General features: G+C 34.2%; 1 protein-coding gene across 2 annotated transcripts; it reads left to right on the forward strand.

The window, feature by feature from the left end:
* Nucleotides 1-332: 332 nt before the first annotated feature.
* Nucleotides 333-25650, forward strand: LOC118171977 (aromatase). 2 transcript variants are annotated; one of them, XM_035335544.1, is made up of 10 exons: nt 333-475; nt 8327-8491; nt 10022-10172; nt 13563-13717; nt 15437-15613; nt 16328-16442; nt 18248-18362; nt 19037-19199; nt 22013-22254; nt 25201-25650. In XM_035335544.1, the coding sequence occupies exons 2-10, from the start codon at nt 8347-8349 to the stop codon at nt 25450-25452; spliced, it is 1515 nt and encodes a 504-aa protein (XP_035191435.1). In that variant the 5' UTR covers nt 333-475; nt 8327-8346; the 3' UTR covers nt 25453-25650. The 2 variants fall into 2 exon arrangements, with proteins under 2 accessions (XP_035191435.1, XP_035191434.1); XM_035335543.1 differs by lacking the exon at nt 333-475 and having other exon boundaries at nt 8122-8491.
* The last annotated feature ends 1991 nt before the right edge of the window (nt 25651-27641 follow it).

The raw sequence follows: 27641 nt of genomic DNA on the forward strand, positions 1-27641 counted from the left end.
GTCAGAATAAGTGCTTGGAATTTTCTTCCTTTCTGTTGGAAATCAATAATAGATTTAAACATGCTAGGCAAATAATTAGTATCATTTCTGATAGCTGCACCGCCATTTAAATGCCAAATCTATTTTCTTGATATTTGAAGACTTCAAGCATGATTAAACTTTGTCTACTTTTCTGTTTTGCTATCCCATTACAATTCTAATCACCATTAGGCATGTGCATCTCTATCACTGGCAGCTGATATACTGAGCTGAGAGGTAAGATTACAAAATTCTCTTTTCAATTGCAATGGCCCCTGATCTATTACAAAAAAAACAAACTTCCATCTCTAAGCAACTGATCTCTTAGCAACAAGAAGCACCTGCATAAAAGATGCCACAGAGAGGGATCACCAGAAAACCTATCCAGATCTTTAAAAGAAGCACATCAGTAAGAAAGATAGCACTCTTCACCAGTAAAATCAAGAGGAGAACACAGGTAATTTTTTAATTCATATGCTACATTTTTTCTTCAGATAGTATGACTGTGACATAATAGAAATTCTTTTATTTTGTTTTTGTGGAGGAATTATGCTTTCTGGAGCTGGTTTGATTTGAGTGACTGTAATTAACTTTGTCTAAATGATATGTTGTCAGTATCTAAATAGATATTTTTGATTAGAAGATCTGTAGGTCTTAAACCAAATTCCTGACATTAAGATAACAACAAACTGTTATATATTTTGTGATTATTTTAAAAAGTTTCTTTAAAAAATGGCACGATGTTCTTGCAGAATAATTATCCTTAGAAAGTGTTCGCTTCATTCAATCTTTCAAAGTGTTTATGTTATGCCAAGAAACGCTCAAACTTTTTAGGTTATTTAGATACAAGCAACACTGATTTTAAAATAAATAAATAAAAAAAGAAATGAAAGAAAGAAAAAACTTTCCATTGTTTCTGTGGTCTCTGATTTCAATCTACTCTGAAGTGTCGTGACGAAGTTAAGATACAATACAAACCAACATATGTTATGTCCAACATAACAAATGTTGGACAAACCAAGCATTATTCTCACAGCAGGGGAAAAACTGAATTATTAGTGAGGTTATATAAAGGTCATCAAGTGGAACAAGTCAGGAAATGACCCAGAAAATCGGTTTGTTCTATCATGACTTGATGTATCTCAGTTAGTGTTTGCTGTGGGGAAGTGCAATCTTCTTTAAGTTGGTACATCTTAGTTAATTATTTCTTGCAAAGGAAGTCATTTGAAAGGAAAAAGGGTTGAGAATATTCATGCATTCTTGTTTTTTCAAAAACCTAAATTTTCCTCAGGTTTAATTGACATACTTTAATGGAATACTATTTATAACCAGAAAAAGTCAAAAATTGTAGAGTTTCTTTTCTTACAGAGTGGTCCCTTCTTTGCCAACTTTTTGCTTATGTTGGTCAAAGTGTTTGCTAGGAATAGAGGTACCAGAGCAAAGACGTAGTTATGGCAGAGAGAGCTGTCTTCCATCTGCCAAATCACAGCCAATACCTCCTACGTGGCAGTAATAGCAACCTGATAATAGTTATATACAAAAAAAGTCTTCATATAGGTCTGCTTTCCCATAGTCATAACACATCTGATGCACATTAGAGAAACAATTGTAACATGTAAAGCACATTAGAGAAAAATTGTCACATGTAAAGCATGTTAGAGAAAAAGTTGTCTGCCTACAACTCATTTTCTGGTTAGTTTTGAGTGTAATTGGAGCTTATAGTGTTCTTATGAAACTTTTGAGGTAGAGGCAGTAAAATAGAGCCTTACCAATACTGCAGAAGTTTGTTTATCTCCATAGTTCTTCTTGATGGCATAGGTGCACTGCCATACTTATTCTCCCTCAGGAGAAGTATGTTTCAGATGAAACCCTTTTACTGTCTTTTACTGTCTATTGTGGATAGTACATTTCATGGACATTATGTTGGTTCCTAAGCAACAATGAGACCCTTTATGAAAGGTACTAAAACTGGCAAGTTATTTTTCCAAATCATATGTCAGACTGCAATTAAAACCTCAGAGGAGGACATGGTCCAATATCTAATTTCAGATCATTATTCTCCTAAAAGAAAAATCACAATTCAAATAATTACAGATTGTTCGGAAAGCAGAAACCCTCATTGTACAGTCATTTGGGCAGCACAGAGTGTACCTTGCTTCACATATCCATGTTGTATAAATAGCTACAAGAAAATAGTATGCATACTGCCAGAAAGAGGGAGAAAGATAACTCCCGACATTTAAGTTACACAGGACAGGTTATCACTCCAAGTATTGCCCACCACAAAGCAATCATAGCTTTAGAACTGGCTAGTTATTTTGAATTCTTAACACATTAGTGGAAAGTGATTTTTCAGGGTGTGAGCATTCATCCTCTGAAGATCAATTCAAATATCCAAAGTAACTAGCAGTTTCTAGAAGGATGCATTTGATTCAAGATTTTCAGATTATTAGGACATTCCCTGGCTTGTCCCAAAGGTAATATCCAAACTAATTTGACAGTATATCATAAAGACTTTATTTGGAAAGCTCACTAAGCTCTATGATCGATAGCAATTCAAAGAGCTCAGATAGCTACTTCAGCAATAATTTATCAACTTGGTCAGTACTTAGTTATATAACAGCAACATCAGATCTCTGGCATTAAAAACTACTAAAAGGATCCAGTAACTTCTTTGGAATGTTTAAAGACAGCACTTACAGCTCTGCTGTACCAGAAGTGTCATTTACATAAATCACAAGCAGAAGAGCAGCCTATAGGATACTATTTGACAATCACTTTGCAGAAATCACAATGCCAAGCTCAATACAGTGGCTTCAAACAGTTCCTCCACGATACCTAAATGTCAGTGACACCATATGTGACAAATCCTGATTTAACACAAAGACAGTAAGCTCACAAAATGAAGGCATACAACTACAATATCAAGGCTCATAAAAGAGGCATTGTCTTTCATGTAGTTGCCCAAACACATAGTAATATTCAAATAAAAGTCCTACATTCACAGAAGTTATTTCTAACTTACTTCTTTCCCTATCAATGTGTGTTCAGTCTGCATTTGCCAATAAATCCCAGAAATGCTAGTACTAGTCAGTGTTCAGAAAATTAACTGATCAAACAGACCCAAAATAACAGGAATGTCAGTATTTACAATAGTACTTCAATTAAAACCTTCTCTGCACTTCACAAACTTACAGTACACTGAGTAGGAGGGTTGACAAGAAATGGAGTTCTGTGCTCACTGAGGCAGGTATGAAAAGCCAAGTATCGTTTATGGTTGTATACAAGCCTTTGGTGGCCTCCACTAACATAACCAACATAGAGTAACATTTTAGAAGGAATATTGAAGGCAGCTGACAAAACTTTAAAATATCAGAGAAATATGCTCTAGGAATCTAGATTCTATTCAGCTGTGAAACAAGGAAACATTGTCATAAGAAAGCTCACCGAGATTAAGAAAACCACAATTCCAAATAATAACAGAAGCATCAAATCTTTCTCATCTCTTGGTACATGGGTATTTTCTTTCAACACCACTAGATCATGGACACATTCTGCATTCCTGTTTCTCTCACCCTCAGACACAACAACATTAGCCCCCCTTACTAGTCAAGAGCCCCTTTAGTTAGCTAGGATGATTGTTATTAAATTTCCACTTCCAAGCTTCTGCTGAAAGTGTAACCTCTTCCTCCTTCTCTAACCTTAACAACAGATTGATTCAGTAGTACCATTTAGATTAGGTTATGTAGTAATCAAGTGGCATGGGATTAGTCTACAAGACTGCAATAATCATTCAACATTGCTAGAGCACATTTCCATAGCAATTAGATGTGACAGACCCCTGCGACTGCACAGATTCTAGCCTGCTGATTCAAACTCTAGAAATGGCTGAAAAAGGTAACTATAGGCTATGTATTCATTTCTTGATGTGCACATTTTACTATCATTATCTTTCTCCTGTAGTTCAAAAAGATTGAATAAAAAGTAGGAGACATACCTAAACGAGCCAGAGTGCTTTCAAAAGCGCATCTAACTTTAAAAGATCTGCTCTACACATTCTAATCAGAAATGAAGTCAACTGTAATAGGACAGATGACACCTGGAGTATCTCTTATGCAGAGGATTACTGAAGCACAGATCCAAAGCAAGTGAAAAACGAATAAGAAAAAATATTATAATTGAAGATAAAGAATGTCAGGACAAGAGTAACAGCATCAGACGTCCAATGAATTGTGATGAAAATCTGTCAGTGACATCCCCACTGCATCTGGAGAGAATTACAGAATTAGGAAAGTGCAGAATATCAGGGAGCAATTTCTAGTGTGGCACTAAATAAGCATATGCAATCAGATGCTTACAGAATAATTTTACAATTCAGCTTGCAAGGAACAGTAAGCACTCTCAAGTTTAAAAACATCTTTTAATGTGTTCTCAGCTTTAAACTCCATGGCCTTTCAAGAGAACAAGACAATCCCTGTAATGAGGTCTGTGTATGTCATATATGTTACACATCTGGTGATAATTACCTACTCCAGATTAATTCTTCAAAAGTAACACAGCCATGCAACAAAAAGGTGGATTATTTTTAGTGGTTCTTACAATAGTTTCCCTGCAAATGCAACTAATTTTACAATAGTTCCACAAATGACTTTTTATTCAACAGCTAGGATAGTAATTTACTATTTTGCAATAAAACCCACAATTTGAAGGCAGTGTTAAAATAGTTACATGAACTCCTTCAGCATGAGCTCTAGTAAAGAAATCTGATATGCTCTTAGGGACAGCTCTCATCCTATTTTAAGTGCTATCATCCCAACACTGCAAGACAGTCATGCTTAAAACCAATGAATCCAACTCTTCTATTTGTTAAAAGGTACCGTGCTCCTTAAAAGGCAGCAGCAAGCAAGAAAGAAAAAGTAATTGGTAGTGATGGTCCACTCCCTACTTTAATACATTTCAAGAGGGTTCATTTCAGAATAGATCTAAATTGTTTTTGTCATTTGAATGGCCATTAAATTTGGTGTGTGTGAGTGAAACACGGCTTTTGAGTACAAGAGCTGATCTATTTTCATCCGAAATGGCATCCAAAAAGTTTGCATGCTCTGAGATATAAACACAAGCATGGCAAATGGGAATGATCTGTAGTTTTGCTATCAAAGCAAACCCCTGAAAAAGCTGAAATGCCAATGGAGACATACATTGAGCCACCATCCTCCTGACTATCTCACATTCAGGGAGCATCCACAGAAAAAAAAAAACACAAACACCACTCAACTAGCTAGACATTAGCCTTCTAGTTGTGAAATACACTACAAAAGCTCAGTATGTACTTACATGTAGAAGGCTGAAGGTTTACATTCTGTATGAAATTGTCAATCTTAACTCAGTGAAAACCAACTAGAATCAGCGTCTAGTAAAAGAGAGGAAGGCTACAATGTTTTATGTGGAAAAAGGAGTACTTCCTGGAACTGTATAATCTAATAGTTATTTTTGTGTGAAATCAGTCTATTTAAAAAATCATTTTTCCAAACTGCTTAGTTAAACCAAGGTCAGCTGATTTGGATGCTATTATTTGAGCACTAATATTTAGAGATTTATAACAAGCAGCAGATTTTTCCCCATGCCCCTCCTGATAAACGAAATACTGCCGAGGAAAGAATTCCAGGAATCAGAAATGGCTCTTTGAGAGTTTTCAGGCTGTCTTATTAGCTCCTGCTCAAAATTATCAGTAAATTTCAGCTATTTGGATATATAATATTCTATATTCTGTAAACTAGATACATAGTTGGCCCTTCTGCTGACACGGCCATTAAATACAAAGCTCTAGCTGGAAGCACTGGGTTCAACACAGTTGTCACTTGGATATGTGGACTTCTTTATTGTGGGACCCTGTCATCATTCATCATAACACCTTTTGCAAGAAAGCATTTAACAGAACCTAGAACTTTCTCACAGTACTTCAGGCAGGGCTCAAAGATCTGTGATCTGCAGGGCCCTCTGCTGGCAGACGCTTTCCCAGCTGTTAAGATCCGTGATCAAGAGGCCTGTGCATATCCATTTAATTTATGCTACAAAAACCTTATAATCCTCTTTCCTCGTACTATTTTAATTTAAAAACCTTTCCCATCCGCACCCCATCATATAAGTAACCATCAGAACCAACAAATCACTCTTATCACATGCACGCTTCAACCAGTTGCAAGGAAAACAACCTGTAGAAGATTTCAAGATGAAATAAGCAAGAATAGGGAATGCTTATTCCATGCACCCCAGCTTTGTTCCATTTCTAAACATCTTCAGTCTATTCAGTAACTATTTACTATCAAAGTTTACTTGCTGATTTTTTTTATTATTGAATGATTTTCTTTTTTTATTATTGAGTGAAAATTCTTTAAAAAATAAAATGGATACAAGCAGGATGAGTAGTTCAGCTGAACCGAATTTATATTTTCAAGGTGATTTTTTTCATGGCTCAGATTGCTTTTCCAACAACAGCAATGTATTAGAAATGCCAAACCTGTCTGCTTGGATCATATTTATTAAAATAGGGAAAAGAACTTTTCAAAACAAGAAATGTCTGTTGTTTGTTTTAAGAGCTATAGGAGCCACATTTGTTAAAAAAGCAACTGCTTCAGATAGGTTCCAGAGCATAAGAAGTAAAAATAATATTCCTTAAGTGTAGTCATTTCTATATACTGTAAGCTCGTATGGTGCAAGGGATGGAATCTAATAAAAATATTTACATATACATACAGGCACATTGTGGCAATGTACTCAAGGCAATTTAAAGCTAGCATTTTCATATTTATCTTTACAGATATCATTACCATTAGTGTGTAACAGTATGTTAATTTCACTAATAAACACTGTTATGTGATTAAAAAGTTTCTGATTACAAAATCATTTTTCAAAACACGCAAAACGGTACAACAGCTGAACATGTGCAAGAGTATCCATGTACATATCATAGCATATTGTGTTTCAGTCATTTTGGATCACAAAAATGCCAGAGCACTTTCACAGCAGTGGTCCAAAACACTGGAGCACTACAAACACTTGCAGGATTTTGAGCCACTGCTTACTCCCTTCTCCGTGGTTTTGTCTGTAGCCTATACATTTTCCATTGTGACTGAAAACACCAATTTCTCACTGTCTAGAAAGCATCTATTACATTCTTGACATAGTTTAATACAGTTACAGCACTCAGAGTTACTACAATTTAAACCGTACTTCTTCTGCGAGACCAAATCACAAGGTAAAAGAGAAAACATTTGTTGAAAGTAAGCTGCAAGAAAAAGTGTACTATTAAGTAACTACTTCCTTCAGTTTTGAAAAAATGCTGCAGGAAGGAAAAAAGAAAACCTATTCCTACTTATTGTCAGAGCAGAATTAAGACCACGTTTTATTACTTTACTGCTGAGCAGATGCCGGCAGTATCTTTCTGTGGTTAGGTGGGTTTTCTCACTCACATAACATCTTCCTTCTCGGGTACAATCACTTCTCATATTTTACAAATTTTTAATTTTTTAATTTACAAAAACATGCAAAACAACTTCAGAGAATCCTTCTGATCCCCCTATGTACAACAGACCCTTTCTCTTTGCTTGTTTTTCCTGTCCTATTTAAAGCCGTGGTTACTACCTGAAGTACCAGACAACTCCTGATCACGTTTGTTATAGCAGACGCTAATTTTTTCAAAGTGTTCATCAGCAGAAGCACTACAAAGAAATGCAATACTTTTTCTATTACACTCAAAGGTTGACTATAAAAATGTACATTGCGTCAAACCAAATCCTGAGGTACACTGTATCTGCAAAACGAATGTAGGTATTCTGGAAATTCAAGGACTAACACTAAAGGCATGCAGGAAGGAAAAAGGCTAAGTAACAGAGATAAAAGCTTACAAGTGAACTCATTCAATGCTTCCCCATGTGCTGAGAGTTTAATTTCTTGTGTTTTGGTTAGAAATTTGCAAGGAGTAAACCTCAGCATTGGCCAGCCAAGCCAATATCAGAGATAAGAGGTCTGTCAGCCAAAGCATCTAAAACTACGCTTCAATATCAAGGTCAGAAAAGCTTACTTATTTCCAAGCCAAAAGAGTGTCTGCTGCACGTCTGTTTCAACTTGTGATGTAGCTTGTCCTGGCAAGCAGTCCGGCAGTCAGTCTCATTATAAAATAAAGCTACCTCAAGAAGTAATTTGCTCATTTACAGGACCTCCAGAGGGTTGAGAGGTACCAACTAAAGTTGCATATATCTTTAAGCTTTGTAAACCTCTGCCTCTTCCCCCATTCTCTCTTTCTCTAAAGCAAGGCAGAACCTCTTGGAAATGATGGTACTGGAAACTCTGAATCCAATGCACTACATCACCAGCCTAGTACCAGATGTGATGCAAGTGGCCACAGTGCCCATCCTCATTCTTATGTGCTTTCTATTTCTCATATGGAATCATGAAGAAACATCATCCATACCAGGTAAACTAACTCTGCGGTATCACATAAAAGCTGTCAAAGTATTTTGTGTGTGTGTCTCAAATTTAAATGAGAGGGGAATACTGAATAACAGTTGAATGCAACAAAAAATATTATTAATAATACATGTGTTTAAAATAACTGAGAAAATAAATCAGGCTCTATTTAACCTCAGCACTTCCATAATAAACCTGGCTTAGTTATATAAATATATGACATTCAGATTTCCTTTTATTGTGTATATGCTAGAAAGATATAATACTATTTTACGAAGTCTAGATGTTCATATATTCACGTGCATTATAAACTTCTACATTTTATATGTTGTAAGTTTAAAGCTTCCTGAATTGTCTTTAGTAGAGACAAACAGTATCAATTCGGAAATTATTTAGATTTTAGTAAATCGTTTATTTTCCTCACCATGTTTGCCACTGGAGACCCTCCAAATCAGAGCAACATCGGAGAAAAAATATTTGCCAAATTTCCTTCCGTGTGCTAAAACTCTCCAAAAGTTAGAGAACAGGCAAAACTATGCACAAAAGGTAATGCTTTCTATTTGAATTCTTGATGAGATTGACAAGAAGATACAAATTAATTAATTTGCTTTAAGATTACAGGTATTTAAATAATCTGGGTTCTTGTGATTTCTACTAGTAAAAAGTGAAGTCATAAGCAACTTGTAAAACTTTTAAACAGTATAAAATAGAAAAGTTTTTATAAACACTTAATTTGTTTCATTTTATGGAATCCGATTTATGTGTTGACAGACTTTGTAAGGGCAAGTTTAGCTTTCAGTGAAGAAGGAAAACCTCCTTTTAAAAATAATGCAGTGACTATGCAAATTCTTTCCTGTTCTCCCCACTTTCTCCTTTTTCTTGTAAGAGGGACATTTGATGATGAGTTATAGCAAAAGGTTTTAGCTGAGAGCTTTGATTAAATGCTTATTAATCCAGTCTTAGCTCCTACTGCAGCATGCTGGTTTCGTAAATTCACAGCACTAAAATAGTTTTTCCTTTAAATATCTATTTTCTCACTCTGGTATTAATGACTAAGAGAAATATAACTAGATTACATTAAGAGAGATAAATAATATTTAATTACATCAAAAGGGTGTTGACTTTTGTAGGTGTTACTATGACCCTTTAGCATAAATTTAGCCAAGATCACTCAAAGGTTTTGTTAAAAGCACCAATGAATAAACCACATGCATTTTTTCTAGATTGCTTCTTCCTTCTATTATTTAGCCACTGTTCTTCCGAATGCAAACAATCTCAAAGCAGCAGTTTGAAGTTGTATAGAATAATGAATGTCATTTATTGAATACATATTGAATTATAGGCTTTCATGGATAATAACTGAGATTTCAATGATGTAGATGCAAGTTTCTGTAAGACAGAATTTCATAATGGGATTTTATGTGGTGCCCAGTGCAGACATTGATGTAATGTAAAAAAAGTCCTTTCCAAAAGAGTGATATATTCTTCTCAGAGTGCACTGAAGACAAAACTTGTCTTTTTTTTTTTTTTTCCTTAGGGCCAGGATACTGTATGGGAATTGGCCCCCTCATTTCACATGGAAGATTTCTCTGGATGGGAGTAGGTAATGCCTGCAACTACTACAATAAGAGATACGGAGAATTTGTGAGAGTTTGGATCAGCGGTGAAGAAACATTAATAATCAGCAAGTAAATCTTTATTTTCTATCTTTAATAATATGAAGAGCATTTTCATATTTTTACAACCTTTTTTGCTACTTTTTTCAAAGTAGAATTTATTATTTTGCAAAATTATCCTAACATAACAATATTAATTCCTAGTGTTCACAAATCCTTTTTAAATCTTTTGTTTATTTAAAGACTCTGCTATTGAGGTCTCTACTAAAGACAACTACTGAATAGAATATCGCATTTTCTTAGTTGAAAGAAAGATCAAGAATTATGGCTCAATCCTAAAAAAAAATGTTTACAGTTTCTTCTTTTTCCATTTAACACTAGTATTGCATAGTGCATCAAGTATCCTGACTGGCTGACTGCAGTGCAGGATTAAATCAAATTTTAGTTCCTGTGTTCATATTAAGATTCTCCTTAAAATGAGAGTAATGCTTGAAGATTATGGCTCCAGTTCAGCAGGGTAATTAAGCAAATGCAGCATTACAGGATCATGAGTAATTCCACTACAGTTACTGGGGTTACTCAGAGAGTTCAATTGCACACAGTACTAAACATAATACTAAAATGCAGTCTATCATTTTATTAGTTCCAGTGGCCAATTGCTTACATTGGATCTTCTGGATGATCATGAGGAAAAAAAAATAATAAAATAATAATAATAAATAAATAAAAAAAAAAAGTAAAAGTTTTACCTTGCAAAATGGATAACAAATCACAATATTTTTATTAGCAATATCAATCAATGCATATCCACCTCTCGTTATGTAAAAGTTTATGAAAGATAATGCAGTAAGGAGGACTATTACAGGATTTTCCATTTGAGCAAGTCAGCTTCTTCTCTATCTTTACGTATGTAAAAAGAGGTAATCATGACAGGAAAACTATTTAGATTCCCACCCTATGTAGATGTTGTAAATATTAATTAATGTAACATTGTATATAATGATTTGATCGTAGAACATGCTGTGAATTCTTATTGCTGTCTTTCGCTTTATGTATTACCAGTTCTTCAGAAACAAATCAGGAGTGCTGGTACGAAGCAAAGTGATAAACTTTAGCATACCATAGCATCAGACTTTACAGTCTATACATCACTTTTTTTCAGTTTTACTGAAGATATTTAAAATGTTTTACTTAAAATCATAGATATCATATGGAGAACTAGTATTTAACTTTTTTATAAAACCAAAACAAAATAACAAAAAACAGAGTATATTTTTCAGAATGCTTCATAAATTCACTCCAAAACTAAGCGTACCCTGACTTCTAAAAAAGTCTACTATTTCCACTGTTGTCATCTGAATTTTTACCATCAAATCTAATTATATTGAGATGTTGCAGTCTTGGTTACAAGAGATGTTGCCTTTTGGAGGACTTTCGTAAATAGTTTTATAAGGAAAATCTGCTTATAGAAGGTCATATGTCAAAACCTATCCTTAAAATATTATTCTGTGTCTCTTGAGTAGATGCATGAAATGGAATGAGCAAAAGGAGCTTCCTGCACCTTTCTATTTCTGGGCACAACTACCTTAATTCAACACCATCTTTTCATGTTCATGAAATGTAGATGTTCCTTGATGCATAAAAAAATTTAGGGAAACTAGCTCTGAGAGCAACAGTGGGGACATGTAGGAAAGAGTATGCTCAGTTCTTTGGAGGGGCTGGAGCTGCATGCACGCTGCATAATCCATGTTTGTTTGCTTGTACAACATAACACCTTATATTTACCACTGCTCATGCAAAACGATGGTGAAAACCTGGAACTGATGGAGTTGTGAAGAAATAATTCCCATTTACTTTACTCAACTGAAAAAAAAAAAATAATAATTAGCCCATGTAAGAAATTTGCAATCTGGCCCACAAAGAATGTTTGACTTTATAGAAAATAGCTTGTTGTTTCACTTCAATCTGTGCTCTGATTTTCTGTTAGCTTTTTTTAATCAGGTTTTCATCACACTAGCATTTCTAAACTGCTAGCTCCCTCTAAAGGATATATCTTACAGCAATAAAGCTGATCACAACCTGTTCACCAAAACGTGTGTAAACGAATTTTGTAAAATGTAAAAAGAGAAGTATATATATGCTGGCTTTCATTATATCTCTGTTTAGGAATACTCATCCCACAATTGATTTATAAAATTTCTTTTTCAATTTAATAGATTTAAATAATTTATTTGTCCTTGATAAAATTACGATGCTGCATAACCAAAAGTTCCAAGTATATAAATACGTTGTAAGTATGTTTAGGAATGACCAAAGAGCTGCCAAAGTATAGGTGAAATTTAACACACATCATAATGAAGTTGTCAACTGTCTGGTTATTTTTAAGGCATCAAAGGAAAACTTTGAAGTCTTCCATAAAAAAAAAAAAAAAAAAAAAAAAAAAAAAAAAAAAAGCAGAATTTGTCTTCACTCCTTAACATACTTGAATTAATTGTATTTCCTAAAATCTGCCAAGTGACTGCCTTCAAGTTAAGAAAAATATTTTTTCTTACATAATGAAGTAAGAGATGTCATATTTGGGGTGGATGTGTTAAACTGTTTACAGAAAATCCAGTGTATGAATTATATGGAATGATGACTGGAGGGAGGGAGGGATAGGCAGGCAGACAGAGACATACATCTCTTCCAAAAATATCTGCCAAGGATTGCGGAAATTGTTAGGATGCAATGATTAATTCTTCTGAAAACATAGGCAATCAACTGCAATGAGTGCTATCATAGATTAGAAATGTACATGGATGTTAAACAGATTGTCTTCAGTTCTACCACTTCATTCTTTACAATATGTACCTTAGCCTTCATAGTTTTGCTCAAAATACAATCTGAAATTTTTGTAGGGCAGTGTTTTCCTGCCCCTGGTATAAGCTTCAGAGTCTGAGAAATACTCCTGTAGTGATTTTAAAAAGCACACACCAACTGTCAGTAGGATTGTTTTACATAGTATGTCAGAAATTTTTAAAGGAAGCAAAAATCAAATATCAAAATAATAAAACAATTTATATCATTGATCTAATGTTAGAAAAAAAATATAAAAGAATTTATGTAATTCATTATTTTGCCCCGTCCTCTGAAACATACATTGGTCATTGCCTGAGAGTATATGTGTGTGTCCCTATATATATACACTATTCAGATTAAAATCTTTTGGTCACCATTTGCATTTTAATTGAAAAATAGGTTTCAATCCAGACAGAATACATTACTGCTCTAGTACAAATTCTGAAGCCATTTTATCATCAAGTTTTTATAATTATGTAATAGGCGCAACATTTAGTGTCAAGCACAGTACGTCCTGCTAAACTGAGAAAGGCAGCACTTCAGAGAATGTCAGAAAAATGTTTTGTATATAATCTATGAAACTGTATTTTAGTTAGATTTTTTCTCTCCCCATTTCCTTCCCAGATCTTCAAGTGTATTCCATGTAATGAAACATTGGAACTATGTTTCTCGATTTGGGAGCAAGCTTGGATTACAGTGCATTGGCATGTATGAAAATGGGATCATATTTAATAACAACCCAGCACACTGGAAAGAAATTCGACCCTTTTTCACCAAAGGTAAATAAATCAGTGTGCATTAATACACTGCCTCACTCTATCACACAGTATTTTTTTCTGAAATGTTGTTTGTCCTTTGCATAATTAAATTAGAAAAATCAGTTCTCTCTTTACGTCTCAATATATTTTCTTGCACATGTTCCTTCACACTTATTCTGCTTGGTATGGTATTTGAAACAGTCTTCACATAGTTTTACAGATGCTTAATCTCTTCTGCTTAAAAAAAAAAAAAAAATGCCCACAAACCATACTTAAAATTATTTTTAAATTTCAGGACCAACATTCACATTAGCTCAACTGGCATTTCTATAAACATATTTGGAAGTTCCTACCACAGCTTTAACTGGGTTCAGACTTTTCTCGTTCTAATTAAAAAAAATAAAAATGTGTGTATAGTTTCAAAATTGATTTAGAAGATCTGCACAGCAGAGCTATTAATCCGTTTAATATGCTAGGAATCAATGTAGAAACAGAGAAAAATCTTTTTCTCTTGTAGTAATGAGAAAAAGGTTGCTGTAATTAGTATCATTAGCTTGAAATCAAATAAGAAAATACATAAAGTAAAATTTTACTGTTTTAAGAGTCTGTAAATTTTGGACTCACCTTCTTTCCACATACAAAATTTTCAGTGTTTGTATATCATTAGAATTAATTATTTCTAATGATCTTACTGCCTTCCTAACAAAACTACCACACTTTGTTGCCTTGTTGTTCTGCAAGCCTTACAGTTAAGAAAAGAAATCATCTGTTAAGTCTTCCTTGCCATTTTGTTGATAATTTCCTAATTGATCTTGCTGTTGAAAAGTACCAGCAAATTTGTACTGGTTAAAGATAACAGGAAAGAAATCATTTTTCCATTTATTCCTAGAACTACCAGTTCTCTATATTTACAACACAGGCAACCTCTCTTCTCAATTACAAATGTACAACTGCTGTCAACATATACTTGATGAAATATTGTCCTTTAGGCAATTACAGAAGTTCTTATATGGAAAAGTAATTTGCATAGAATAAATTTAAATAGAATACATAGGGCAAGATTTCCAAAGTCACTCAAAATTATCTGAGTTCATTCCAGACAGAGCCTGTCATAAAAATTACACAGCAACAGAACTGACCACTGCTTTTACTTGCTTTTAATTTCTTAAAATGGAAAAAAATGCATCATGACACCATGTCCCAATGTCCACAGGCAGACAGACTGATTGGCTAAGACACCTAGACTCCTACTAGATTAAGCTTCAGGATGTCCACAGCGACACTATGGGGAGCTTATTGGAAAGCTGTCATGCTGTTTTGAGCACCCAGGAATTACGTTTCCAAAAATTCCTGTCCTCCTCCCTGTGAATCCTCAATCTAACTTCCCTGCTCACCATCCTTGCAAGCAAGGCAGGACATCCACGTTGCCTATATTGCAGATGAGGATATGGAGGATATAACTCCAACACTGAAAGATAGCACAGATGAAGCCAAATACATTTCACTAACATTGTGTGAACCTATCATGAAATGTGTGCCTGAAATAGAGTGACTGGATGCAATGGAAGTTAGGGCCTTGGGTTCATTGCCATTCTAACTCAAAACGCTTACATTTTTCTCTCAAAACCGTTTTGTTCCAGTCACTTAAGTTATAAAGATTTTTATTGATGTTATTATTGCCAATAAGTTATTAATAAGGTATGAAAGCTCTTTTATCATTTTGCACATATCTGTTCACAGCCCTGTCTGGTCCTGGTCTCGTGCGTATGATAGCCATTTGTGTTGAATCAACAATTGATCACCTGGACAAACTAGAAGAAGTGACCACTGAAGTAGGAAACATCAATGTGTTGAATCTTATGAGACGGATCATGCTTGACACATCTAACAAACTCTTTCTAGGGATCCCTTTGGATGGTACTAACAGCCTTATTTTTATACCTTATGGTGATCCTTAAGTGCATAAACAAGAAAAACTCATATCACTCAGAAATATGGTTTCAGAAAATGGAACAAGAACATACTGTTATATTACTAAATAATTAACTGAAAGTGATTGATAAGTGATTCTAGTTATGAGAATTTTATAAGATCAAATACATATATTTAACATGTCACAATCAAGCAAATAGCATGTAAAAACATTTTTATGTACTAGGCTGCTACAGCCTCAACATTACATACATGTAAGAAACAGAAATCTTTCCACCACACAAAATGATTGCGTTGAAAAGTTCACCTGACTACTTGTCAGGTGAACTTTGATGACTTCTTCACCTTCAAAACCATTTGACAGAAATAATATTCTGATGTACAAATTATCCCATATCAATGCAGTGCAATAGAGTTCTGCTCCTTCTCTCCTGTGGGAAACTGGCTCTGGTTGACACACAATCTCCTTTTAGCTAGCTACCAAGAGTTTTTTACAAAGAAATGTATCTTGTCTGCAGTGTGCCACAGCTGTTTCCTAATGTTAACTACTACATATTAAAAACAAAATGGTTATCAAATTCCTGTCAACTTAGTGGGAGTAGGGAGCAGAGCCTCATTATTAATTTTCCTGAAACATTTGTGCTATTTTACTAATGAAGTTTAGATTTTATACAGCTGTTTGTTAACATCTATTTTCAGAAAGTGCCATTGTACTTAAGATTCAGAACTACTTTGATGCTTGGCAAGCACTTTTACTAAAGCCTGACATCTTTTTTAAGATTTCTTGGCTGTGCAAGAAATATGAAGAGGCAGTGTAAGTATCCACAGTTTTTACAAATCTTTTGCATAAGATTGTTTCTTTCTAGAAAGATCTTTCCTTACATTTTTCTCTTCCTTTTAAAGAATAAAATGTGAAAATTTCAAAGGTGACTGGCTGAAGTCCACTATCCAAGATAGCAATAGAATGAGATCTGTCAGTGATGCTACAAGTGGCTGAACTCAGAGGACCATTTAAGGCCCATGTCTATTCAGTCCATATTCACTCACCAAAATATTGGTTAATGCCATCTCAGATATGAAACTGAGTTGAAATCATTGGTTCAGTTCAAAGAGGAAAGGAAAAGCCATCTTATGGGGAGAAATTACTTTAACTATCTGTTTAAGGACAGTCAAATATTAGGCCACAGACTGTCAGTTCCTGGACATAACAAATCACATCTACATTCACGGAATTAGCCCAAAAGAGAGTTAACCCCTCAGTATAATTCTACTTATTGGTGTCCATAATGTGCATTTTTGAGTCAACAACCTTTTTTTTTTTTTTTTTTTTTTTTTGTGCTAATACTTGGTGTTTTGCATGATAATCCATTTCAAGATTATTTTTTTCCTTTAAATAAGAATAAATGGTTTTTGCCATCTTCCTATTCGTAAAAGCACACAATCCCTCTTCTATTTTGATGCTCTCATTTTCTGTCTTCTGCCAAAAGAAGAACAGCTATAAAAAGAACTGGAAATGAGTTTGTTCATTTTGGATTTGGAGTACATTTAAGGAGAGAAAAATACTTTTTATCAAGCAGATGTAATAATTTGTTTTGATAATGCTATATAGTGTAAAGTCTTTAAGGGAAAGATGGAGGTTCATAACCGACAGTTCTCTTACAAACTAGATAGATACCAGTGTAATTACGGCAGTGATTACTGCTTTATTTTCTGATTCTAATAATAGCTAAATGCAGTGGCCCAATTATTACTAGAACGTCCTTCTGGGCAAATATTAGTGTCTCAAAAACAATCTCATTAAAATAGCCATATTAATAAATCTATACTGAAATAATAAATAAAAAAATAAAGATAAAAATCTCTGAATTTAAAGAAATGAGGAGGAAAAGCACAGGTTATCACCACTTCTGATAAAGTTGGGTTGCTCTTTCTAAAACATGTTAGTTATTGCTCTTTCTATACATGTTATATATGAGAACCTTACCAGGTTTGAATTTTAGGTTTATTCCCCCTATAAAACCAGCCTTTTAAAAAGAGCTTTGCCTTCAAATTTGTAGCTAATTGAAAATGCCAAATAACATAACAAATACCACTGAACTTTACTATTTTTCCAACATAGAGATACATACTGTTGACATAGTATGTCTGATTATAGCTTTACAAAACAATGAGATCAACTCTACCATCAAGATAGTATAATTTTTCTTGCATTTTTTTAAAACAATTATTCATCTTGCTAAGTTCATTTTATTCACTAATAAAATACAGTGTAAAATAGAAAGGAATAAAAATCTTTGGAAATATTAATCTTTAAAAACTCTATTCACTGTAAGACAGGTTTCCTTCCTTTCAATTCTGTAAGAAGAGAATAAGATTTCAGGCCAAACAAAGAATAAATTATTTTTATAACAAATAAGAAGAAAATAAATCTTCCCTTAGTACTGCTGCTTTTGTATAGAACCATATAGCCATTTGTAAGAATCCTAAATTTCTGCCTTTGTTAGGCTTTTTCATTAGTATAATTTTCATGTTTCTAAACATATCCTATCTATCTATATCTAATCATATATTAAAAGGCTGCAGATATTTATCAATATATTGGATTTTATCCACTTTCAGCAAGGATTTGAAAGGAGCAATGGAAATCTTAATCGAACAGAAGCGACAAAAGCTTTCCACTGTTGAAAAGTTAGATGAGCACATGGATTTTGCATCCCAGCTGATTTTTGCACAGGTATTGACAATGTACCAAATTATTGGTAACTTTTTTATTATTATTCTGCCAGTCTCCTTTCACTAACAATACAGACTTTACAACTCAGACTTCATGCAACTATCAAAGTCTTATCATCATGAACAGATACAAATTAGTTGGTTTGGGAGAATCCCCCAGGTGCTTGTCTGACTTTATTTTTCATGGCTTAAATGACATCCTCAAAACCCTTGACTCTGTCCCTGAATGTTCTTCAGTCTTTCCCTAACTCAAATTTTATCTTGATATTTATCTTGATATTTATCTTGATTACCTTTTGTACGCAAAAGCTTCAAAAGCTGTGTAAATCCTACCTTGCATAATCTCTGACAGCTCACAGACTCCGAGGGGAAAGGTAATAAGTCAACAAGAATCTGAGATAAGAACAAACCCATGCTTTTCTGGAAGATCATACACATCCCATAAAACATGGATTTCCTGGTTTTTCTCTGAAATAGAAAATAAATAAATAAATAAATAAAATAAAATAAAATAAAATAAAATAAAAATGCTTTTTAGCATATGAGACTGTCAGGATCTTGAATTTTGTTTAAGCAAATATTCTAGGTCCATCCAATCCTACTGCTTTAAGATCTTTGTTGGCATCAGAGTTCAGGGAGAATCAACATTTTCCCCAACATTTCAAATTTTTCCAGAACAGAGGAGATCTGACTGCTGAGAATGTGAACCAGTGTGTGCTGGAGATGATGATTGCTGCTCCTGATACTCTGTCTGTGACTCTCTTCTTCATGCTAATATTGATTGCTGAGCACCCCACAGTGGAAGAGAAGATGATGAGAGAAATTGAAACTGTTATGGGTAAGCAGGACCTGCAACGTCACTGATATAGGAATATAATTTTGCTCAGGCAGTGATCCAATTTCCATTACTCAAAGTCTAAAAATTCTAAGGATTATTTTCTAACACAAGTATTTGTTGTGAAATATATGAACTATCACTGTATGTAAACAATTTTATTCAAGGTCAAGTGAAAGATTAAATATTTTTAAGACAAATTCAAACAGGATTTATCAGAACTGACAAGCTATTAGAAAAAAAAAAAAAAAATGCACTTATTCAGCCCTCAACAAGAGCAGTGCAAATCATCACTCACCTCATAAGCTCCAGTGAAATTATTTTCTATTTCCCTCGCAGTAGCAAGTGGAGACACTCATTTCAAATACTTCCAATCATCAACATTTCTCTACACGTGTATAGAACTTAGTTAAGTTTGACTATGACTGCAGAAAGAAAACATTAAAGAAAATTAAAATTGTTTTATCATTCTCCTGTCATCCATTTTGATTTCAAACTGTATTAAGTATAATATTTAAGTATTAATGATGAGCCACTCAAAAGACAATCAAAATATTTCAAATCTATATTCATCCCTTCCTCTAGCTTTCATTCAAAGTCTTAATCCTACTGAACTATATAGAAACTAATTTCAACCACTCCTATTCAACATTTACTTTGAACAGTTAAACACTAGCAAGTGTATAACAAATCCTTTGCTCTTTTTCTAAGGTATTTTTAATTCGAGTTTTAAATACAAAGCAAGAGCTGTGATGTTATCTCAAAACTTTTTTTAAAAATGTTTTGGCTTCTTTCTGCCTCTTGAGCTAGGAGACAGCATTTCTCTTTGTCTTCTTCATGGCCATTTTTCTGACTGACTGAAACACTGGAACTGAAATAATTTGAGCAAATAGTGACCTTTGGTATCAGTTTACTGACTAACGAAAAATTTGAATCCTATAAGCCATAAAAATAGCAAAATCTTCCACTAGTATATAACTCAAAGGGTTTTTCTCACAACTATAGTTGGCTTCTCAGTGGCACCTAAATAGAACATAGTGCAAGAGTTTAGCCTCTGATCTGTCACTAAAGAAAACCTCCATAAAATCGTTACATGCCAGAGTTTATCAATCTTGAAGTCTTCTAAAATAAATGGTCATTTACCCTTACAAATGAGTGTTTTCTTCATCAAGTATTGTGTAGTTTGAAGAGACAAGCACTAACTTACTAAGTTACAAGTCTTCAACATTTAACTTCCTACAATAACATTTGGCCTTTAGATGAAAAAAATATTTCTGATTTTACAAATATTATTTGAAAGAACATACAATTGATTCCAGAGTACATTAAATTCTTTTTACCAAGTAATGCTTCTATCACTGAGTAACAGACAGAAGGGTTTTTTTGGTTGTTTTTTTTTCAAGTTCAGATTTAAAAACATTCCAGAAACCACCAAGATACATTCTACTCTTTCTTTGTATTTGAAAATTATTACTTTACAACCCAATGAAAGGTAACACAGCACTGGAAATATATTAAGATGTCACAAATTCATCAGCTAGCTACAAAACATCTACAATTCTATATCTTTTGTCTATAATACAGCTAAGATTGCTGTTCCTTTAATTTAAACCATCAGCGATGTCTGGAGAGCATTATCTACGTTTGTGGAACTTTAAAGAATTAATTAGAGGCTTCAAGTTTTAATTTAATTCTGATTCAGAACAAAAGGTATTTTCAGTAACCAGTACAAAGGAATTACTGTTTGGTATTTGGAAATCAGAACCCATAGAAACATAAGATAGAACCACTAGAAATGCAAATGTGGACAAGATAGGCATTGAGAAATTTTCAGAAGAAAACAACAGCAGTTTGGCTGATTATTTTACAGCCATCACTAGGAAAGAGACTAAAAATTTCTGGAAGGATTACAGATCTTACAGGGAGACATGCATGTAAAGCATATTAATGGCCAGATTTATGTAATACATATTGATGTGAAGCATATCAATATGTAGGCTTAAGAGTGATCTAAAAGTGGGTGATTCTGAAGAGCTGGCATAGCAGAACATTAGAGTACTCCACTATTCACCCTCACAATTTCTTTCTGAAAGCCTTGATTTTGAGAAGACAGTAGTATGTTGTTGACTTTTCCTTAAGCAAAGGACTAACTGGGGTAGCAAAGGTCCCTTTTAAATGGGAAATCTACCATTGCAGTGGTCAAGCTTTAGGTCTTGAGCTGCCTGTGGCTTGAAAGTTCAAGGCACCCAGAGGGACTAGATTGTGGCACTGATATTGCTGCTAAAAACCAACTAGGAGGATGTTATTCATGATAATTGAAATTACTAATTTCACTCTAGGACCTACCTGTACATACATCCAAACCCAACAACACAATGAAAATGTAAGGTCTCTACAAAATTTTCATCTCCCATCCATAAACTATTCCCAGATTCCACTTGCTGTCAGTTTTCAGGGAAAAAATAAAAATAAAAAATAAAAAGTTGTCTTGTTGCTGTCAGTTATGCAAATAAATTGGTATTTGGCTCACCAAGTCAGAGAAGCACTTTCAGATTTTTGTCACTGATAAGAAAGCAAGAGGAAGACTTGGTGTATTAAGAAGAAAATAAGGGGAGGATATCATGTATTAATAAACCAGGGCTTATGCTGATATACCATGTTTCCCAAATATGTAAGAATGCATAAAACTACTTAGATGATGTTGGATCCTTCCTACCATTCCAGGAATTGAGAATCTTCCAAAATATTTTGGCATTTTTATGGTGAACTTATTAAATTCATAACCAACTTTTGCACCATTTGCTTTATTCCTGAAGGTGACAGAGATGTGCAGAGTGATGACATACCAAACCTGAAAATTGTGGAGAATTTTATTTATGAGAGCATGAGATACCAGCCTGTTGTGGACTTGATCATGAGAAAAGCTTTACAAGATGATGTGATTGATGGCTATCCTGTGAAAAAGGGGACAAACATTATTCTCAACATTGGACGTATGCATAAGCTTGAATTCTTCCCAAAGCCAAATGAGTTTTCTCTTGAAAATTTTGAGAAGAATGTAAGTTTGCCATCTTATTTCTTACAGGACATTGGGTATTTTTATTGACAATGTATATTCCTCTTATTTCAATCAAGACCTTTGTGACCATAAGTCCATTTTCTCTTTGTCTAAGTGCATAGGCTAGCGATACATCCTTCTTATTACTGTTACTATTATTAGAGCTAGGTGGGCACTTCCTTATCAAAAGTGCCTTTAAGTTCAGAAATAATGACATTATTGAAAACAAAAAGTTTCTCAGACATCTTAATCTTGATTTAAAAATTCTGCTGAAGTATGTCCAAGGCGCACACAGTTATCTCCCCTTATACTGGACAAAATAAAGAGGCTTTGGGGAGCTACAGCCATGCCACAAATACGCAGAGCTGAGGCAGTGTAAGGAATCAAGGAATCTCTGGAGAGGTGAAGCAGTATGGCAATTTCTGAGAGACAGGGAATCTAGCACGCATTTTATTCATATATTTAAAAAAAAAAAAAAAAAGTAAAAATAAACATCTTTTTTAGGCTGAAGTGGCAATCCTAAGCTCTAACCAGCTCAGTACTGCAAATGCCAGGTAATTCTCTTCAAGCTCAGCACAGCATTTAAGTTTTAGTCTTACTCCCAAAAGAGTTAGAATTTTCTTTAGCCTCCGTTAAGTCCTGTATCAACAGTGTTATGTGAACTTTAACCCCTACTATTGGGAAACATCCTTCAGATTACTTGTTTTCATTCAGAACTTTGCTCTTCTGATGACTAATGAAACAAATCATTTCCCAAAAATGTATTTGTTCAGCAATAATCACATGGAGAAATTAAAAACATATTGAAAGAAGATAGACCAGTTCTATGACAAGCTTGATTCCTTGTTTTTGACTGTTAACCAGTGCAGATGGAAATAAAAGATATTGCTGTCTAAGAAACAGGGCACAAAATATTAAATCTTAATGCTTGGTTAGCACTCCTGCGAAGCAATCAGCTAGATCTCTGGAACAAATAGCCATGCAAGAGTGAAAGGCATAGTCAGCTTAGCCCTGTGAAGGGAATCTCAACTGCAGAACATTAGCCTATTATCACAGGTGCACAGGCTTTCATTGTATACAAACTTCATACTGTCTAGTGGACTGTCAAATACTAAGGTTGCACAGGGCTAAAGCTAAAGGGTTAATGATCACTGCAGCTGTCATAACTCTCATTTTGACTAACTGAAAAACAAATGGAAATATGCTTTATTACCTGGCAAAAAAAAAAATCCTAAGATGTTAGAAGCTGCACCCACAAGCATCCACAGAGAATAATTTCAGTTTCAAAGGAATAAGTAGAAGATTCACTTCAATACTTCCCAAATGGGCATACAAAGAAAAAGTTAAGAAAATAAGGACACAAAAGATATGTATGTTCAAGCTAGAAATATGTCTCCAAGCTTTACATTCTCCCTATCAAAAATCCAGGAGTACTACATATGCCACGTACACAACAAGAACTAAACATGCAGGATAACTTTTCTAAACTGCTAGCAAACTCTGCACACAGTACTAAAAACAACAGATCAGGGAAAAAGGCACTAGAAAATTCAACAAGAGAATATTCAAGAAGAGAATAAGTGATTAAGTTTATTGAAATAACTATTCACTGTGAATAGATTTCACTTAGCCACCCATTGTCTTCATTCTAGATATTTCTATCAAAATGCATTTCTTGCTTATTTTACAAGCACACTTTGCTTCTAAAAATATTTCCCCTTGACCAAATATTTAACCACACATTTTCCAACTGACTTGATGCATTATGTTTGCCACATAATTATTCTAGCAAGTACAATTTTCACACAGTTCTCTAAGTGAATAGCAACCAACACCATTATTTATAGGATGACATTGTTAAAATCTAAATATTTTTCCATATTCCCCAGCTGTGCATTTGCCATTGTGCTATGCTGTCGTCTGCTGCATTTTCTTTGTATTAAAAACATTTCTATTTACCTATCATTCTTCAAAAAGTACAGCTGTTTATTTGAAATAATTTAAATAGTTAACATTTTTTAGTCTGAAAATGAGGAAAAAGGACACTTCTAGAAAATTTAATATAAAGCATCCTTTTCTATTCTTGGATTAAATAGGAAATCAGAACACAACTAATGTGTTCTTTTTTTAAACTACACAAATGAAAAATTATTTATTTATTTCCTTGGTGTCTTCGTATATCATAAGCAGTAATCTTCATGTTTTAGGGACTCTTTTTGGATAATTGATTTATTCAATGTTGATAAAGACAGCAGAAATGGGCTGTGAATTCTTCAACAGTTGTGGGAATCCCACATTTTACATTTTATTTGATAGGACAGGAGACAATCATTTATAAAATGTTCTGTCTGTCTTAAATGCCAAATAAAAATGTCAACAGCGCATTTTATGACAAACTGATTTTCAGAAACACTAGCTTTTTCATAATTGTTGTAGGTGTATAGTGCTGTGATTAATGTTAGTTAAGGCATCAGTCTTTAGCTTAGACATTTATGAACACTGTAATGAATTTTTACTGAACGAGTTTTAATGAACTTTAATGCATGTTAGAGTAAAACCTTCACTACTTCACAGCCTATGGTAAAATCCCTATAGTTCACAGGATGAACAGACTGAAATACATGGCAGAATTCAAATGCTTAAATTTTACATTTGCTACTACTTTAGTATTTGAATTGGCATACGTCCTGTATTTCTGTAGTCATTTCTATATTTTGGCCTGGCTTGAGCAGGAGGACTGTTCAGTGTAAAGGGTAACAGAAAAAACAAGAATACATGAGGCAAAGACATAGCTTGGGTACAAGGAAAGAAGTAATTTTTCCTAAGAGGTTCTTTGATTTTTTTTTCTCCAACGAATATATTTCCTATAGATTTCCATAACCTTTTTAGCTACTTTTGTGAATAAAAGAATGCCTTAAAGTTTATTCCTCATGTTATTCTGTGCAGGTTCCTTCACGCTATTTTCAACCATTTGGATTTGGCCCTCGGGGCTGTGTAGGAAAGTTTATTGCCATGGTAATGATGAAAGCAATTCTGGTGACTCTTCTGAGACGGTGCAGAGTACAGACAACGAAAGGAAGAGGACTTAACAACATCCAGAAAAACAATGACTTATCCATGCACCCAATAGAAAGGCAGCCTCTGCTGGAAATGGTTTTTACACCAAGAAGAAATACAAACAAGAAGCAGAGTGACTAAAATGGATCAGCATTAAAGTTAGAGGGCATTCTCAGCCAGTTACATTAAGAAGTGCCCCTCACTCCTAGGTAAAGATATAATGTAAAATATTTTGTTGCCCCTAAGTCACTACAGCTCCAAGTGACCACCTGTTCTGCCCATAAAGTAGAACTAAAGTTCTGGCCATAACTTCAATGTAACAAAATAAGACCAAATTTGCAAAATAGTCCTGTTGTCAGGTGACGCCACTCTATACACAGGACTCCTGACTACTTTTTAAAACTGTCAAGTTCAGATGAAGTCACGTCTCACTTTCCAAATGGTGCAAAGGCAGAGCTTTGGGGGTCAAAATCACATGCCTGATGCGTGCTAAATTCCAGGACTCATTTCTGGGTTTGTTACCTTCTGTCCCCAAGTTGGACTTAGCAGTACTTATTTACTGTGAAAGTTCTAATCATCTGTTTTCAAACACATCTGAATAATACTAACTTTGACTTTAAGAATATGAAACAATTTAAAATGCATAGAGCTGTCACACTAAAAAAAAAATACCTATATTAACGTATCTACAATAATGTCCTCTACAATGGTTAGAATATATTTTAGTTTTGTACAAAGCCATCCAAAACATTTATTTACCATGTTTTGCTGTTATATTAAGCAGATACCAAGGACTTAGTGTTAGATAGACTGATTGTAATTTTCAGAGAACCAAAAAATTTAACAGTTGAGAAAACTGTCCTATACTTTTAAAATCCAATGTTCTGCTACAGATTATGTTTAAGAGGGTCTGTAATCATTTTAGGAATGACCTAGAATAAAGTAATGAATATGAAACATTGCCATTAGTATCATACAGGCAATGCCCACAGCTCTATTTCTGACAAAACTTCCCATCTTGCTTCCATGTGGGGAAGAAGTTCAAATTCTCCCTAAGCTGCTTAAGTGGTACCAAATCCTGTTTCAATCTGTTTTTAATTGCAGTTCTACTTCATAGTAAGATTTAGACTTGTTCCCATATCCCCACACCACACAGCAGGAGTGAAAATCCCTCCCTAATTATCCACATAGCTCTTATTGCTTCTCCTGCTCTAAAGCATCTTGTTCCATGTACTCTTGCTCAAGAGCCAGTCTTTTTTTCTAAATACAGGAAGGTCAAATGGGTGGGCTGCACTCCTCTACTCACAGGAAGACACAAGTCTCACGGGGTACTGCTCAGAGTTTTCTAGTGGCAAAGAAGGAAAGTTCTGAAGCAACAAGTAGATTTTTCAAAAACATTTTTTAAGGTTCGTGTGTTTTTGTTTTTGTTTTTTTACCTTTTTTTATTATTATTACTAATATTAAAATTAGGCTTAGCTTTATATATGGTCCTTTACAGGAGAACTACCCACATTTCTTGAAAATGGAAATTAAAATATCTTGAAATCTGCAGAATATACCTTGACATTTATTGCTATCTCTACTAGCCTAATGATAAGTTGTTTATTTGGTGAAGAAGGAAAAGACCTCCCTGGTTTACTGACAACAGTCCTTGGAAGAAACTTTCCATTTTTGGAAAGCTTCAGTGTTCATGCTGTGTAACCCAAAAAAAGGGGGTTTCAGGATAAAGCCTCTCGATAAAACCAACCAACAAACAATAGGTTTATATTAGTCTTTTCCTCCAAAGTCACTTAAACTATAAACAGAAAAAAAGAAAATTGTTTATGTCCTTGCTTAGAAAACTTAATAATGTTAATTAGTCTGATCGCTCAGACCACTGCTCTCAGGTACAGGTCTGGCAGAAGACCACCTATTCAGTAGCATATAAAAATGGCACACAACCAACAAATAAATGTTTGTTCCAGCCAACGGTAATGAATTAGGTCAGGTTGGAACTGGTGATCAAGAGGAGCTGCATACCTAGGTTATTTCTCAAAACAGCATGGAAGTTTTCTACAGGATTTTTTTTTAATCAAACTTGAAAGTGGAACAATTTATTGTAGCTAGGTTACTTTAAAGCTTTCTCTGTAGCATTGGCATAGTACCCAAAAATGACACAACAGTGAAGTCCCACATACCACTTGTAAATACAGACAAAATTGTATAGTTGAACATGCATATAAATAGGATTTCCATTTTTTAGTCATTAAGTGATTTAGTGGCATGAACATTCGGAATACCGAATGTAACCTCTACTTCTACATACACTGTAAGTTTTTAACTAAGAAATA

Source organism: Oxyura jamaicensis, chromosome 10, assembly GCF_011077185.1.
Source record: "Oxyura jamaicensis isolate SHBP4307 breed ruddy duck chromosome 10, BPBGC_Ojam_1.0, whole genome shotgun sequence".
In the NCBI taxonomy this organism is placed as follows: Eukaryota; Metazoa; Chordata; class Aves; order Anseriformes; family Anatidae; genus Oxyura; species Oxyura jamaicensis.

Excerpts from the sequence above, each read along its gene's own strand:
- LOC118171977 (XM_035335544.1), top strand. The coding sequence starts at position 8,347 with ATGATGGTACTGGAAACTCTGAATCCAATGCACTACATCACCAGCCTA. Across the intron at positions 8,492-10,021 it reads AGAAACATCATCCATACCAG|GGCCAGGATACTGTATGGGA; the intron begins GTAAACTAACTC and ends TTTTTTCCTTAG. Across the intron at positions 18,363-19,036 it reads CCCAGCTGATTTTTGCACAG|AACAGAGGAGATCTGACTGC; the intron begins GTATTGACAATG and ends AAATTTTTCCAG.